The sequence below is a fragment of the Callionymus lyra genome, chromosome 19 (assembly GCF_982586985.1).
Source record: "Callionymus lyra chromosome 19, fCalLyr1.hap1.1, whole genome shotgun sequence".
NCBI classification, from domain to species: domain Eukaryota; kingdom Metazoa; phylum Chordata; class Actinopteri; order Syngnathiformes; family Callionymidae; genus Callionymus; species Callionymus lyra.
Genome location: NC_141836.1, coordinates 14,766,430 through 14,783,974, shown reverse-complemented (window position 1 = coordinate 14,783,974; position 17,545 = coordinate 14,766,430). Strand labels below are relative to the sequence as shown.

The following is a 17,545-nucleotide window of genomic DNA, read 5'->3' as shown; positions in this document are numbered from 1 at the left end:
TATTCCATTAGCAAAATGTCAGCCTGTAAGAAGGGAGGTTGGCTCATTGTCCAGGAATATAATAACCGTCCCAGCCGTATGACAGATGGTATTACATTCGGTCCACAATGAGCTTGTCCGGGTTCAGCGTCCGAGAGTCCACCTCACATAATCAGCACCAGACCAGAGCTCGGGTTCTGCTCGTGTCCTGCCCATCAAAGCCTCTCCTCTGCATTCACAGCTGGCCAAAAATAGGCTTATGTGGACAAACCTGGCTCGCACTTCAAAGCATCACAGGGGGGGGGGGTTATGAGTGTGTAGTGCTCCCTGGCTAATATAAAACGCTGTCCTGCCTGCCTGTGATCAGTGTTGAGGGTCTGGACCGGAGCCCACCAGGCTGGAGCATCTCTGGCGGAGCTTGCAGAACACACTCGCCAAAGCATCTGCGGCGGCAGGAAAACACACGAGAATGAAATACTTCACTTGAGCAGAAAATAGGTAGAAGGACGAGTCAACATCTTTATCTTGTTGACTCCTCAGCTGAGAGGACAGGTTTGAGGGGGACTCACTCGAGAACAAGATTCATATCAGATTGTTGAATCAAACTGTCAAGTGGGTTTTCAAAGTCCAAAGTCAAAACTAGGGCCATTTGTAGCCCATTATTAATATAGTTTCTAAAATCCTGGTGAGACACAAACAATATTCATTTTTTTTAACTTCTAAGATGTTCACATGTAATTTCGTTTCTTGATTATTTTTTAAAAAGTTTTTTTCATCAAAAATATATTAACACTAAAATATTTATTTCATTTAATTTTTTTATTCAAACTTTTTTCTTTGATTGAAGTTTGGGCCATGATATGCATAGGACACTTGTGTCTTAATTATTCAATACTAAAAAAGTTGGTTTGATTGAAAGATATATTTACACTAATATAAATTAATATTTATATCTAAAATATATACTGTATGTAAAATAATCAGCTTTTTTTATATATTTATATATATATTTTTTGGTTGTAGTTAGAAAAGCTTTGGATTTTAAAATGAAAACAATAGTTTATCACACAAATTAAAATACCACATACTTTTTAAAAAATAAAATGTTATTACTTTGTTATTACCATGTTATGACAGCTCTCTAATCTGGCAAACACCTTCACTGTAAATAGTTTGTCATTGTGTAGACTAGATTGTGTCTTGTTCCCCGAGCAAGAAACTTTTGCTGCAGATTGTGAGCTGCATCGCAGCCTACTGCCATCATCGTGTGAATGGATGGTGTAAGTGCTGAATAAGCAGTCGGTGCTACATAACAACCATTTATGTTCAATAAACACTGTCAGAAAACATCCGTCCGTGGCTCCGTTTTGAAAAAAAAAGTTTGTAAACCCTGGATGACTCGATGACTACATATATATAAACTTACATATCGGATGTCGGCGTCTAATGACTTCAGCGTGTGTTTACGCCACAACAATTGACAGCTTTTTCTTGACTTCCCTGCGTGTGTTCCACGCACTCATGCATGTGTATGAGCTACGTTCAGATCTATATATAAACAGCTAGATTTAACGCTCTCGCCGACGTCGGCAGCAGCATTACCATCTCATTACACAGGCTCCACGGCCAATCAGCGGCTCGGTGTGTCTGTCTCTCCTAATCTCACTCTTTTCTCCTTCCCTTTCCAACCCATAATCTTTCTTTTTTCATTCTCGCAGACAGCATCCCCTCCTCTTCCGGCCCACCGTCCACCTTAATCACTCTCTCCACTCGTGTGTACTCTATCTCTCTTGCTCTCCTGTCAATGTCCCTCATGTGTTTTTTTTCCTCCTCTCTGCGAGCTGTCACACTCGTCTGTGCTCCCTCCCTCCTGTCGGCTCTTATTCTCTTCGCTCTTTACCTTTTTTGCTGATTGCACATTGTTTCATGCTGTGTTTTTTCTTTTTCTCCCTCTCTAGTTAAAGATCTGGACACGGAGAAGTATGTGCATTTGGTGAGTATGTAATCATCGGCAATCACTCGTCTTTTTCTGGACGAGAGAACTTTCTAAATACGGATCTCTGGTCCATGAAATGTTGATGTAGGATGTTACACTCTTTCTAGCGCCCGGCTTCCGATTTGAGAGGGAATCAACATGCCGCATGGTAGCAGTGTGTATGTGTGAGAAATCTGCTGTGACAGTGGAGTGAGGAGTCATGTGTGAGTGATGGACAGCCGTCACCGAGATTGCTTATGGGCGACTGCGGTGTTTGTGCTGCAGAGGAAACCACAATAACTTCCAGTAGAGTCAAGGAAACGCTGCTTGTTAAACCACGTCGAGAGAAACAGGCTGTCGTTTGTTGGAGAGACTAATGGGCTGCTGCCAACGCTCTGAGGAAATAATGATTCTCCTCAGAGCTTTCAAGGGAAAGACTCCTGCGTCTCCTTCACCCCTGCGATGAGTGTTCCATAGTGCCCATCAGCAAGAAGATCCCGGGTTCAATTCCAGCGTCCTTTTTCCCACCATCCAAAAAAAAAACCCATCTTAATTGAGATTGTTTGAGAAAAAGACATACTCAGGTTGTCCTTCTTGTCTCACCCCGAGTAGCTGGGACACGCCCAACACCCTTTTAGGACAACAAAATGAGGTCAATATTGAGATGATCGGTCGGCATCCTCAAATACTAACTGAATCTTTAGCAGATGACAGAGCTAATCTACTTAACCACCCTTGCTAACTGGGAACTTTGAATTTTAAATGGATTGCAAGACCAAAAAAGTCAACCAAATAAATTTTAAAAAATTATAAAACGCGACAAATCAAAAACAAACAAGTAACACATTTTTTTTCTGCCTCCTAGCAGGTCGATCTAAACTTTAACCCTTGTGTTATCTCTGGGTCAAGGTGACCCGAGGGCCCGAAAACAAATATGTCATAGACCTCCCTGGCTTCCAGAAATACATACGCAGTGTCTGAGGTCGTTCACCTTGACCCAGATATAACACAAGGGATACCACAAACGCATTGTTTAATAGGCCTGTAGGTCACTATGACCCTGAGATAACACAAGGGTAAATAATTGGACTTGTTGAAGGGGGCGGGGCTTAGTAAACCAGCCAATCAGCGCAGCATCAACCCAGAACCCACCGAAGTCATTCCCAGAACCACTAGAAAATAATTCCCCGGGTCCTTCAAATCTGGAGATTTGTGTTGCGTGTGCGCCACAGTCACCGAGGACCGCGGGCAGAAATGGGGGTGACAGGAGGTGAAGAGGAAAGCTGCTGAGAGGACATGACAGCTCTAATGCAGCTTAAGCTCTTTTATAAACGTCAGCCAAGATACGGGCCCTTTGACTTTAGAATAATGAGTTCCTCGGAATGCAATTTGCCGGCTGAATAGTTAGTTTTACTGACGTTTTTTGTCGTCCCTCTTTTTCTGACTGGATTTGAATTCTGACCTGCATGAGCAAGTCAGATGTTTGATCGTGTACACAGCAGACTGAAGGGAAGAAAAAAAAGCTTCCTCAAATTCTTCCTCTCGCGCTCAGTCAAAACACCGCGATGTGGTTTGTGGATCATGTGTCTAATGCATGGAGCAGAACCCCTCCGACAGTGAAGCATTCATTAGAGCGCCGGCGGGGAGGCTTTATTGCTTTAACCTGAGAGCAGCCCGCCGACCTCTGACCTCGGCTCTCGCCTCAGGTCTCGCCTCACGACGAGCTGACGGAGACCAAGAGGTCGCACCGACAGAGCCACCGCAAGAAGGTCCTGCCGGAGATCTACCTGACCCGCCTGCTGTCCACCAAGGTGAGCGCTCCGCCGCCTCCCCTCGACCCCCGACTGAACACCGTCTTCTCCTCCGCAGGGAACTCTTCAGAAGTTCTTGGACGACCTCTTCCAGGCCATCCTCAGCATCCCCCCAGACCGCCCCCCGCTGGCCGTCAAATACTTCTTCGACTTCCTGGAGGAGCAGGCTGACAAACGTGGCATCACCGACCCGGATACGCTGCACATCTGGAAAACCAACAGGTACCATGACAACATCAAGAGTGATGTTTTTTTTTGGGGGGGGGGATGAAAGACACTGTGGTGAGGATAAGTAACCCCAGTTCTAAGATCAGAAGATTTGACTACAATAATGTAAAGAAAGCTTTAGATCAGGAGGAGGTGGGTTGTTTTTTAATAATAATAATAATAATAATAATAATAATTTCCCGACTTTCAAATCCTTATATAAAGATATTTCACCGGAACTCACTCTCTTCTCTCCGCCACATCTTACTTCAGAGTGTTTGGGGTCACAGTGGTCCCTCGCCACATCACGGTTCACCTTCCGTGGTCGTGCTATTTTGAAGTTGTTGTTTTTTTTGCACACAGTACTGAATATTTAAATATATCTTTGCAAGCTGCAGCCAGGAACATCAAAGCTACCTTTGATTCATTTGAACAGCAGATAAACTTAAACATAACCACCGATCTAACTCGTGGTGCCAACAAAACGGTGAACTCCCATGTTGCCTTTCTACACCCAGATTGTCTTTTAATATCAACATCATCTCACAGCAACATCCATTTCTGGGTCCACTGGCATCCCCCAAGGGTCTATGCTGGGTCCTACTTTTCCTTCACAAACCCAGTTGGATATAATGACTCTTACTCATCCTTTAACCAGTGCAAAGTCTATAGACCAGTGGTTCTTAACCTCGTTGGAGGTACCGAACCCCACCAGTTTCATATGTGCATTCACCGAACCCCTCAATTAGTGAAAAATAAAATATGATTTCTTGTATTCCCCATCTCCACGCAGCTACAAGAAGTGTTCCTTCAGTTTTGCGGGTACACGATAATTCGGGTGTGTCCGGACCTCAGCGGCGGAGGCTCTGCCGAACCCCTGAGACCGACTCACCGAACCCCTAGGGTTCGATCGAACCCAGGTTAAGAACCACTGCTATAGGCTAACCAACTGGATCTGATGCTTTCACGTCGGTGTCTAAATTCTACATGTCAAAAGGGATTGACAGCTTTGTTTGTTTGGCTGGGCGGCAAAGCATTGTGGAAGCAGTTCAGGTCACCGTTACTGAGAGGTTTGCAGGAGGGATGGGATAAAAGTTGTTAATCCTTGTGATAGCTTAGGGTCAACGTGACCCGAAAGGCCGAAAACGAATGTTTGTGGTATAGATACGACACAAGGGTTAAGTTAAACGTAAAGTAATCACTACTTTTTCCTTTAATGCAGAGGTTTTCATACTAAACAAGGGATTATTTGGTTTTCAATTTTATTTTTTTAAACCCGGGCGACATCGTTCACATGATCTAGTGTTGATTCTAAACGTGATTTCTCTTCTCTACAGTCTACCACTCCGCTTCTGGGTGAACATCCTGAAGAACCCTCAGTTCGTGTTCGACATTGACAAGACGGACCACATGGACGCCTGTCTGTCCGTCATCGCCCAGGCCTTCATCGACGCCTGCTCCGTCTCCGACCTGCAGCTCGGCAAGGTGACGCTTTTTTCGCCCGTCAGTCTCGGACCCGTTCGTATCCACGCGTCAATCTCTTGCTCATCTGTGCGTCCGAGTCTGTCCCCCCTCGCGAGGCTTCCGTCTGTCAGCTCCCGTCCAACCTCGTCTCCTCGCCGTTGTCGGGCCCAGTCGGCCGCTGCAAGGTCACGAGCGTCCAGGAATCTTCTCTGGAGCGTGATGTCTCCTCGCTGCTCACAGATTCGTCTCATCCCTCCGACTCCCTGACCCTGAGCACGCTCGACTTCCTGTCTGTCTCTTACTGGCTTCCTCCCCGGAGAGACGCGAGGACTCATCAAATGATTCAGTCCCTCTCGGTGTGTGTGTGTGTGTGTGTGTGATTTATGTCCGCGGTCCACGGTCGACTTCTACATCTGGCGTCCCGAGTTTGGACCCGCGTTCGCCATTAGGCGAAGGAGACTTGAATGACACGCCCCCTGGTGTTTGTTTGTGCGGGAGGCCAGACGGTGGGGGGGGGGAGGGTCGTGGAGTCCGGATGAGCCCCGGCAAAAGGTGAAAAGAGAAACGTAGGTAGCCACGGAAAAAAAAAACTCTTATCTGGCCAGACACAGGCCTGAGAGATCACAGGAAGGGTCGGCAGGCAGATGGCAAACCGCAGGAAGTGACCTTGCGAACAGGAAGCGAAGGTTCCCCCGTCAGACCCGTCCGTCCCTCAACACCTTGAAGCCGGTGGAATGTTTTGCACAAACATCGTGTGACACAAACAAGCGATGACAGAAATATTCAGGTGCATCGTAAGCACATCGGAGAGAGAGAGGCCGCCTCGCTGGCCTACATTTTTCCCTCCGTCCCTCCCTCGCGCTCCGAACCACTAAAACTCCAGCACAACCTCTTAACTTTACCTCCTGCTTGACCGAGCACCAGCGCCGGGGCGAGCATTGTTCTGACTGGAATGTCCCTCCGAGTTGGAGAGGAAACTCTTCCCTCACCGTCCTCGCTTCAAATCGAGTTTTCAACAAATAACATCCCGGAGAAGTGAGCAGCTCCCTCTCTCTCTCTCGCTCTCTCTCTCTCTGTCGCGCTCACTGATACATTTCTTTCTTTAATCTGCACAATGAAGCTCAATTTTCCTCATCAAGTGCGGCAGCGCTGTGTTAAATTATTCATTTCACTTTGGGCTCCAGCCGCCGAGTGTTAGTTAAGGCTGAATTAGTGCCGTTCTCGGCGCCTCGCCGGAGGTCGAGCAAATAGTTTTTATAGTCCGGCGTTTTTCTCACTTCCCGCAAACAAACGCTTTCACAGTCCAGACTGAGCCGCACAGAATCATCTTTTTTTTTGGACTCAAAGTGCAGCGAGAAGTTTATCAGAGGATGAATTTAGAAATAAAACCAGCTTGTCTGGTTAAAGTAACTTTGATATCATTTAATATCATCTTATCGTTATAAGTTTAGTGGAACTTGATTCAAGATGTACAAGAATACATTTAAAGAAACTATTCATATGTAACATTTATTAAATTGACTTGTATAGATATGAAACTATTAAAAAATAAACAAATAAAATACGAAAAAAATATATATCTATATAGTTTTTGAATAAAAATAAATAAATATATATAAAAAAAACTATGATTAAATGTAGCTTGAAAAAATAAATAAAATATGAAAAACTATAAATAAATATAGTTTTTGAATTTAAAAAAATATATAAATATACAAAAAACTTTGATTAAATAAAGCTTTAAGAAATAAGTAAAATACATATAACTATAGATAAATATACTTTTCAAATAAAAAAATATAAATATACGAAAAACTATTATAAATGATAGCTTTAACAAATAAATAAATATATTAAAAACTATTAATACATATGGTTTTCGAACAAAAAATAAATAAATCTACAGAAAAATACGATTAATTGTAGCTTCAAGAAATAAATGAGTATATGAAAAAAATAAAATAAATGTAGTTTTTGAATTAAAAATATAAATAAATATAGCTTTAATAAATAAATAAATATATTTAAAACTATAAATATAGTTTTCGGACAAAAAATGAAAAAATATATGAATAAATATAGCTTTAATAAATAAATCAATATTTATTAAAAATTTGATTAATTAGTTAAGATGGAACGGATTTATAAAATTAAACAAAACGAATTAGTCTTTGGACGTGTTTGTGTATGTTCTGGTGAGATCTCAGCAGCTATGCTAGCAACTATGCTAACAAGCACGACTCTGTTATTTACCAAAGCCTGTTGCTATAGTTCCGCCCAAAACAACTTTTCAAGAAATGTTCTCATGCTCTGTTCCCAAATCTGAACCACCTGGATCTTTCTTTCCCAGGACTCTCCCACCAACAAGCTGCTGTACGCCAAGGAGATCCCCGAGTACAAGAAGAGGGTGCAGTGCTACTACAAGCAGATCCAGGAGATGTCGCCGCTGAGCGAGCAGGAGATGAACGCTCACCTGGCCGAAGAGTCGCGGGTCAGTGGGCGGAGCTTGAACGTCACGAGCCCACGATGTCAAACTAATCATTTTGTTTACGTTTGATTGACAGAAGTACAGAAACGACTTCAACACCCACCTGGCTTTGACGGAAATCTACAAATATGCCAAAAGATACCGACACCAGGTGAGCGCGAACCTCAGGTTCACATCCCAGCGATTACACAACCCCTCGGCAGGTCAACACAACACGGGAGAAGCCAATCGAGTAGAAACTATTGATTAAACGTCGGCGGAAAGAATTTACTCCCGACACTTGGTTAACGGCGTCGCCGCGTCTAACCAAGCTGCTAATTCTCCGATAATGGTGACCCCTGGTCTGCACCCCCAACATCTCCTCTGCCGCGGGGCTTAATGGTTACTAAACCCCTCCAGCTACTGACGCGAACCTCAACGCTCCAACTGTCTTTTCTTCTCCGTCTCCGGAGCTAAGAAGGCGGTAAATCCCGGCGACACGGTGGCGACTAGTGAGAAAGCCCGGGCAGATGTTTGCAGCAGAGCTTTAGAAGGAATCCGGCCGTGCATGAGCGTCGCCCTCACCGACTCTCTCTCTCCGTCCCCTTCTGGTCAGGTGGTCACCGCTCTGGAGAACAACCCCACCGCGCGGCGCACTCAGCTGCACCACAAGTTCGAGCAGGTCATCGCTCTGGTGGAAGACGACATCTACCAGTGCAGCAGCGAAGCCTGAAGCGCCTCCTCTCTACTCGCTCCAACGCCAAAAGGGAAACTGGAGATTATTTTCCTGGACCTGCAGCCCTGGTGGCCGTCGAAACGCACTGAAGCCTTCACAGAAAAAAAAAAAAACGGGGCCGAGCCAACGATGCACTGAACTGTAATATAATGTCCATAGCAATATTTATAGATGTGTTATAACGAGGACCCGTTGACCAGGCGGCTCCCGGAAAAGAAAAACCCGCAGGCGTGTCTGCTGCCATTAAGTGACTCACCACCGTCGGTGCTTTTGAACCTTCCGTCCCTTCAACGTGCTCCACACGTCCATCCTCCGAGGGGACGGTCCACACAAGAGGGAAACATGCTGAGTTAAACAATGTGATCTCACTATAATCTAGTGTCTGACATGACTGTACCTGTGATGCCAAAATGACGTGTCAGAGTTTGTGAAATAAATGACAGTATTTAGAATTTTAAACAATTCAAATGATGTCACTATTAGTTTTCTATTAAAAAAAGGTTGTAAAAGTACAACTTCTCACGGTGGTTTTCGCAACGATGATCTCATCACTTCCTCGCATGGGTCTCGTCACGGGCAGCTGCCTGGAATGAATAATTCAGAGATGGATTCCTCACATGAGAAACTCGGCAGAATAACTAACCAAAAATAAGACTTTAAATAAAAGCTTGTTTTTTTCTATGGCATCAGGTGTATGAGAGATCTTTATTTTCAATAATATAATGTATTGTGAAAAAAACAAACACAAGAATGTACAGAATGTTACGGAGCCCCGGACATGACATGATAAAATAAATGTATTCCTGGCCACGACTTTGTAAAATACTTAATCGTGGCCATGAAATACTAAGTCTTGGTCATGAAATATTAAGTCGTGGCCACTAAATACTAAGTCGAGGCCATAGAATACTAAGTCGTTGCCATTAAATACTAAGTCGTGGCCAAGAAATATTAAGTTTTGGCCACTAAATACTAAGTCGTGGCCACTAAATATTAAGTCTTGGCCAATAAATACTAAATCTTGACCATGAAATACTGAGTCATGGCCAATGAATCCTAAATCGTGGCTATGAAATACTAAGTCGAGGCCATGAAATACTAAGTCGAGGCCATTTTAACCATGTCTGGGGCAAGTAATCATTGTAAAATATATTTTAACATTCCAAACCTAGAGAAATGGAAACGATTAACAGGACCAGTTGTACATTTACAAAATAAATCAAATCTGATGTTGAAATATCAAGATAGAGTGAAAAAAAATTAAAAAAATCATAATAATAAATTTTAAAAAAACTACTCACAAAATAAGACGTTGAGTTATGTTGTATGTATCCAGGAAGCAGCTCGTGAAGGAACCTATCAGCTGTGAGCTCATTATGAAGCCACATGCACTCCAGGCTCCAAGAATGGTTCTCTTTAAATATTCCTGAGTCTCCTTCTCAAGTGATTTACAGCGTAGATGTTCCAGCAGCACCGGAGAGCCATTAAGTTCTGAAACAACAGCTTCCATCTGGAACTTCTCATCGTTAAGGAGCCTCACGACTAAACAAACCAGTGGAGCAGAGTGAGGCAGGAATCACTTCTGGTTCTGTTTTGATTCCAGGACACATGTCTGTTCAAGAGGCCTCCACGAAGATCAGTTATCAAGGAGGCGTCTGAAGACACACATGGGTCCAAGTCAGCCAGGATCAAACTGGAGCTTAGTTGTCTTCTTCTTTACCTTCATCCAAAAAGACACTTAAAACATCCAAATATGATGCAGACACATCTCTTCATCTGTAGCTCCTTCACCGACAGGAAGAGGTGGAAAGACCAGTCGACCCACTTGACATTTTCTCTTCCCAGTTTCATTCTAGAATATAATCAATTTCACACCGACTCTTCCTGTGAAGCCGATCCATGCCGTTATCTATTGCCCTCTGGGTCCTCCTTCCAGGAGTCAACGGCTCCAATATTTCACACTCTTTCTTCACATCCACTGAGTCATCATTTACTATAACTTCTTCCCCTCCTCACTTGCAGGGACACTTTCACTTTTTTTGGGTCGAATTCAAGACAATAACTTCCATAAATACCTGTCCAACTCACGCAAAGCACCAAACCCAGATTGTCTTTTAATATCAACATCATCTCACACCAACATCCATTTCTGGGTCCATTGGCATCCCCCAAGGGTCTATGCTGGGTCCTACTTTTCCTTCACAAACCCAATTGGATATAATCCTTTACCCAGTCCAAAGTCTATAGACAAACCAACTGGATCTGACGCTTTCACGTCGGTGTCGCTTGTTACCTTGATACACAGGGATAACCTGGGAGTGAAGTCCAAGGGCCGTGTCTTCCCAATCCTAGAAAGAATCAGGAGAATACCCAAAGAAACCCCGGAAAGTGCCAAAGTTCTCATGGGCAAGTCCCTCCCGGCTCATCATCAAGATCATTTTCCCATATTGACATGTGGTGAACGGAAATCTCAAAATTGAACCAGCAAATAGAAAAATAATCTGTTCTCCGCATCAAGTTTAGTCACTGCATTGAGAAATTGTTTTTAGAAAGTTGTTTATGATGCAAGTTCCCTTCAACATTCAGGCCCGAGGGCAAGTGAGAGTTTAGGGAAAACAGTGAGCTGCACACAGTGGCCAAAAGTTTAATGTGTTTAAGAGATATTTGTCTCGCACACACAGTCACTAAAACATGACATCCTTTTATGACTGCATACTTCCAGGTGAAAGAAGTCAGAGTACTTATTTTCCCGGACACTGATGTCTTAAGTGCTGGAGTCTAGTATCTGATCAGAACCTCTTGTGATGGACTCTACTGCAGTTCTCCAGTTAGTCTTGGATTAACAGCCAGGGCCTTAAAATTCAGAGTTTCCACTTGTTGGTGAGAAGGTCCACTATTCCATTGAACTCTTTCAATTCATTTCAATTTCAACCTCACTGCCATGCTGCATTGGTGAGGATTGACAAACTACAGACTGTCTATGTTAAACTCCTTTAGAAAACCAGACCTGAAGCCCTGACCACACCAGATAAGACTTGACCTTCATGCATCATTTTGGTTGTCAATCACTGCCGTGATGCTTGTGCTGTGAAATCCATTTGCAGGAAGATCAAGATAATCTTGTAAGTCGGAGATTTCAACGTCGTTCAAAAGACCATTCAAATCAGCTTACTGGTATCTGTATCATACATCCCGTAGTACTCTTTTATCACCTCTAATTTCGTCTACAGTAACATCGATCAATGGGGTTTTGGCTCTAGAGTGGATCCAGGAGGACCAGAATCCAGTATTTGGGCATTACCATCTGTCTAAACTGTAGAGAGTTGCAGACAAATAGCAACAAAGCAATTCAAGAAACAGACAACACTATGACAATATACAATAGTATGCAAAGAACCCTGTTCAAATATGCAGGGAAAGATAATGTTATCCAAATTATTGATGGTTTGTTATTCACTTTTTGCTCTTTGTTTATTATAAAAGTGCCCGGAGCACAGGTCCAAATGTGAACGTTCTGTGGTGGAGTGGATAGAGCAAGTGCCTCAGACACTCAGTTGGCTGAGGCATGTGTTCAATTCCCACCTCCACTAACTAGGTGACATTTCACTTGTACTTTTTTTGGACTTTAAACCTTAATGTGGATCATAAATGCGACCTAAGCACAAGTCCTGCTGTGAGTTGGTCGTGGTCTAGTGGAGGCGAACTTGGACAGCCAGACGGCTGTCGTTGAACCTGAGCGAGATCACCTAAGCGTATAAACCTTAGACATACCAGGTAAACTTTTAAAGTGTTTGTCCTCAATATGGATGCTAAATACGCCCGGAGCAAAGGTCCAAATGTCAAAGTTCTGTGGTGGAGTGAATAGAGCAAGTGCCTCTGAAACCCTTCAGTTGGGTTAAGCATGGGTTCGATTCCCACTCCTTCCACCACAAACTGACTGTTTGTATTGCCCAGAGCTTAAGTTTTAAAGTGTTTCTCCTCAATATGTATGATAAATACGCCCGGAGCAAATGTCCAAGTGTCAAAGTTCTGTGGTGGAGTGAATAGAGCAAGTGCCTCTGAAACCCTTTCGGTTGGGTTAAGTGTCGGTTCGATTCCCACTCCTTCCATCTCTAACTGAAACAAACTGTGTGGGACATGGAGAGCCCTGCGGTAAAGTTTTAAAGTGTTTGTCCTCAATATGTATGCTTAATACGCCCGCAGCACAGATCCAAATGTCAAAGTTCTGTGGTGGAGTGAATAGAGCAAGTGGCTCTGAGACCCGTTCGCTTGGGTTAGTCATGGGTTCGATTCCCACTCACTCCATCACTAACTGAAACAAACTGAGTGGGACATGGAGAGCCAAGTGGTTAATTTTTAACGTGTTTGTCCTCAATATGTATGCTAAATACGCCCGGAGCACAGGTCCAAATGTGAAAGTTCTGTGGTGGAGTGAATAGAGTAAGTGGCTCTGATACCCATTCGCTTGGGTTAGACATAGGTTCGATTCCCACTCCTTCCATCTCTAACTGAAACAAACTGTGTGGGACATGGAGAGCCCTGCGGTAAAGTTTTAACGTGTTTGTCCTCAATATGTATGCTAAATACGCCCGGAGCACAGGTCCAAATGTGAAAGTTCTGTGGTGGAGTGAATAGAGCAAGTGGCTCTGAAACCCATTCGGTTGGGTTAGTCATGGGTTCGAGTCCCACTCACTCCATCAATAACTGAAACAAACTTTGTGGGACATGGAGAGCCCAGTGATGCGTGAAGCCCCCTGGAAAAAGTGACCTGGTGGAGTGACAAGAGCAAGTTGCTCTGAGACCCGTTCGGTTGGGTTAGTCGTGGGTTCGAGTCCCACTCACTCCATCAATAAACTGTGTGGGACATGGAGAGCCCAGTGATGCGTGAAGCCCCCTGGTGGAGTGACAAGAGCAAGTGGCTCTGAGACCCGTTCGGTTCGGTTGGGTTAGTCGTGGGTTCGAGTCCCACTCACTCCATCAATAAACTGTGTGGGACATGGAGAGCCCAGTGATGCGTGAAGCCCCCTGGAAAAAATGACCTGGTGGAGTGACAAGAGCAAGTGGCTCTGAGACCCGTTCGGTTGGGTTAGTCGTGGGTTCGAGTCCCACTCACTCCATCAATAACTGAAACAAACTGTGTGGGACGTGGAGAGCCCAGTGATGCGTGAAGCCCCTGGAAAAAGTGACCTGGTGGAGTGACAAGAGCAAGTGGCTCTGAGACCGGTTGGGTTCGTCGTGGGTTCGAGTCCCACTCACTCCATCAATAAACTGTGTGGGACATGGAGAGCCCAGTGATGCATGAAGCCCCCTGGAAAAAGTGACTTGGTGGAGTGACTAGAGCAAGTAGCTCTGAGACCCGTTCGGTTGGGTTAGTCGTGGGTTCGAGTCCCACTCACTCCATCAATAAACTGTGTGGGACATGGAGAGCCCAGTGATGCGTGAAGCCCCCTGGTGGAGTGACAAGAGCAAGTGGCTCTGAGACCCGTTCGGTTCGGTTGGGTTAGTCGTGGGTTTGTGAAGCCCCCGGTGGAGTGAATAGAGACCCGTTCGGTTGGTCTAGTGGCTTCACGCATCACCGGGCTCTCCATGTCCCACATAGTTCATTGATGGAGTGGGACTCGAACCCACCACCAACCCAACCGTACGGGTCTCAGAGCCACTTGCTCTAGTCACTCCACCAGGTCACTTTTTCCAGGGGGTTCACGCATCACCATGTCCCACACAGTTTATTGATGGAGTGGGACTCGAACCCACGACTAACCCAACCGAACGGGTCTCAGAGCCACTTGCTCTTGTCACTCCACCACGTCACTTTTTCCAGGGGCTTCACGCATCACTGGGCTCTCCATGTCCCACATAGTTTGTTTCAGTTACTGATGGAGTGAGTGGGACTCAAACCCACGACTAACCCAACCGAACGGGTCTCAGAGCCACTTGCTCTAGTCACTCCACCAGGTCACTTTTTCCAGGGGGTTCACGCATCACCATGTCCCACACAGTTTATTGATGGAGTGAGTGGGACTCGAACCCACGACTAACCCAACCGAACGGGTCTCAGAGCCACTTGCTCTTGTCACTCCACCACGTCACTTTTTCCAGGGGCTTCACGCATCACTGGGCTCTCCATGTCCCACATAGTTTGTTTCAGTTACTGATGGAGTGAGTGGGACTCAAACCCACGACTAACCCAACCGAACGGGTCTCAGAGCCACTTGCTCTAGTCACTCCACCAGGTCACTTTTTCCAGGGGGTTCACGCATCACCATGTCCCACACAGTTTATTGATGGAGTGAGTGGGACTCGAACCCACGACTAACCCAACCGAACGGGTCTCAGAGCCACTTGCTCTTGTCACTCCACCACGTCACTTTTTCCAGGGGCTTCACGCATCACTGGGCTCTCCATGTCCCACATAGTTTGTTTCAGTTACTGATGGAGTGAGTGGGACTCAAACCCACGACTAACCCAACCGAACGGGTCTCAGAGCCACTTGCTCTTGTCACTCCACCAGGTCACTTTTTCCAGGGGGGCTTCACGCATCACTGGGCTCTCCATGTCCCACACAGTTTGTTTCAGTTACTGATGGAGTGAGTGGGACTCGAACCCACGACTAACCCAACCGAACGGGTCTCAGAGCCACTTGCTCTTGTCACTCCACCACATCACTTTATCCGGGGGGCTTGACGCATCACTGGGCTCTCCATGTCCCACACAGTTTGTTTCAGTTACTGATGGAGTGAGTGGGACTCAAACCCACGACTAACCCAACCGAACGGGTCTCAGAGCCACTTGCTCTTGTCACTCCACCACATCACTTTATCCGGGGGGCTTCACGCATCACTGGGCTCTCCATGTCCCACACAGTTTGTTTCAGTTACTGATGGAGTGAGTGGGACTCGAACCCACGACTAACCCAACCGAACGGGTCTCAGAGCGACTTGCTCTATTCACTCCTCCACAGAACTTTCACATTTGGACCTGTGCTCCGGGCGTATTTATCATACATATTGAGGACAAACACACTAAAACTTTGCCACAGGGCTCTGCCCTGTCCCACATAGTTTGTTTCAGTTAGTGATGGCAGGAGTGGGAATCGAACCCACGACCAACCCAGCCGAAAGGGTTTCAGAGTGACTCGCTCTATCCAATCCACCACAGAACTTTGACATGTGTACCTGTGCTCCGGTTGTATTTATCATACATATTGAGGACAAACACGTTAAAACTTAGGCTCTGGGCAATACAAACAGTCAGTTTGTGGTGGAAGGAGTGGGAATCGAACCCATGCTTAAACCAACTGAAGGGTTTCAGAGGCACTTGCTCTATCCACTCCACCACAGAACTTTGACATTTGGACATTTGCTCCGGGCGTATTTATCATACATATTGAGGACAAACACGTTAAAACTTAGGCTTTGGGCAATACAAACAGTCAGTTTGTGGTGGAAGGAGTGGGAATCGAACCCATGCTTAACCCAACTGAAGGGTTTCAGAGGCACTTGCTCTATCCACTCCACCACAGAACTTTGACATTTGGATGTTTGCTCCAGGCGTATTTATCATACATATTGAGGACAAACACGTTAAAACTTAACCTCTGGGCTATACATGTACCAGTCAGTTAGTGATCAAGTGAGTGGGAATCGAACCCAAAATTAATCCAACCGAAGGGTTTCAGAGGCACTTTCTCTATTCACTCCACCACAGAACTTTAACATTTGGACCTGTGCTCCGGGCGTATTTAGCATACATATTGAGGACAAACACTTTAAAACTTTGACACTTGGCTCTCCATGTCCCACTCAGTTTGTTTCAGTTAGTGACGGAGAGAGTGGGACTTGAACCCATGACTAACCCAACCGAGGGATTTCATACAGATATTTGAATATATTATACTGTACATGAATTTACCAATTTATAATTTTTAAACAAAAAGATTTGCATACAAGTGATTTTATATCATTACTGATTTGAGCGTTCATCGTTTTCGGGTTTAGTTCTTAGTGAGGCAAGATAAGGAATTCATTGCCGGTAATATTTTATCTCCAACAAGCCTCAGTAATGGAACTCTGGTGGACCAAAGTGACGGGACTGACGGTGGCTTCACACCACTTAGAAGCCTCTGAACCCGACAGAAGGTTGTTTCTCACACCTCCATTTTGGTTGTTGCTCAAAGGCAAGATCGGAGCTGCAGTCATCCTCGAGGGATCAAGAAACACCAGTAAAACCTGGAGGAAATGACAACAAAACTGTTGTCGTACATTTTAAAAGAACTACAAAAATCTGACCAAATTGGTCTCTTTGCACTGACCTCTCTGCAATAACACCAGTCCAGAATTGTGGTTTGTATTTGGACAACTTGTTCTCCTACTGCTCTGACCATTCAAGACAGACACTCTCAGGAGAATGTTCCGACTTCTCCAGAACTCTAACGTAACATCTGTAACAAATGGCGGAGCTGGTAGTATACTTAAAATTATTTCATATTATTGCTTCTGTTAAAGTAGTCTAGTAGCTTCTGCTAAAACAAGCTTAAAATACAGACTTTTTTTGGGAAAATCCCTAATGTCCAGGCGAAGACGAACGTTAAAGACGAGCAGTACAGAGGTATTTAGATGTTTTTAAGTGTATTTTTGGACGAAGATGAAGACGAAGAAAACACCACTCACTACATTAAAATGAACATTTTTGTTTATTTTTCTAAAAAGGAACAGATTACTCTGAAAATAACACTTTGTTGACGTCAGGGTGAGTAGAAAATGAGTGAAGTTTGGGTTAACTATCACTTAAAGTCAACAACAGCATCACTTCTCTGGTGAACTTGTAGCTCTCCTGTGGAACAGCTGTCTCTGATGGTATCTCGAAGGACTTCATCTGCTGGTTCTCCTTTCAACTGAACATGAATA

General features: G+C 44.8%; 1 protein-coding gene across 2 annotated transcripts in view; it reads left to right on the top strand.

The window, feature by feature from the left end:
• Window positions 1-9,101, top strand: part of plxnd1 (plexin D1) — a 78,144-nt gene extending 69,043 nt beyond the window's left edge. For both annotated transcript variants that reach the window (XM_087781180.1, XM_087781181.1), the window contains 7 exons: window positions 1,938-1,972; window positions 3,661-3,765; window positions 3,824-3,987; window positions 5,310-5,457; window positions 7,787-7,927; window positions 8,001-8,075; window positions 8,520-9,101. In XM_087781180.1, coding sequence (XP_087637306.1) covers window positions 1,938-1,972; window positions 3,661-3,765; window positions 3,824-3,987; window positions 5,310-5,457; window positions 7,787-7,927; window positions 8,001-8,075; window positions 8,520-8,636 — 785 coding nt within the window. In that variant the 3' untranslated portion in view covers window positions 8,637-9,101. The remainder of the gene's footprint in view (window positions 1-1,937; window positions 1,973-3,660; window positions 3,766-3,823; window positions 3,988-5,309; window positions 5,458-7,786; window positions 7,928-8,000; window positions 8,076-8,519) is intronic.
• Window positions 9,102-17,545: the final 8,444 nt, after the last annotated feature.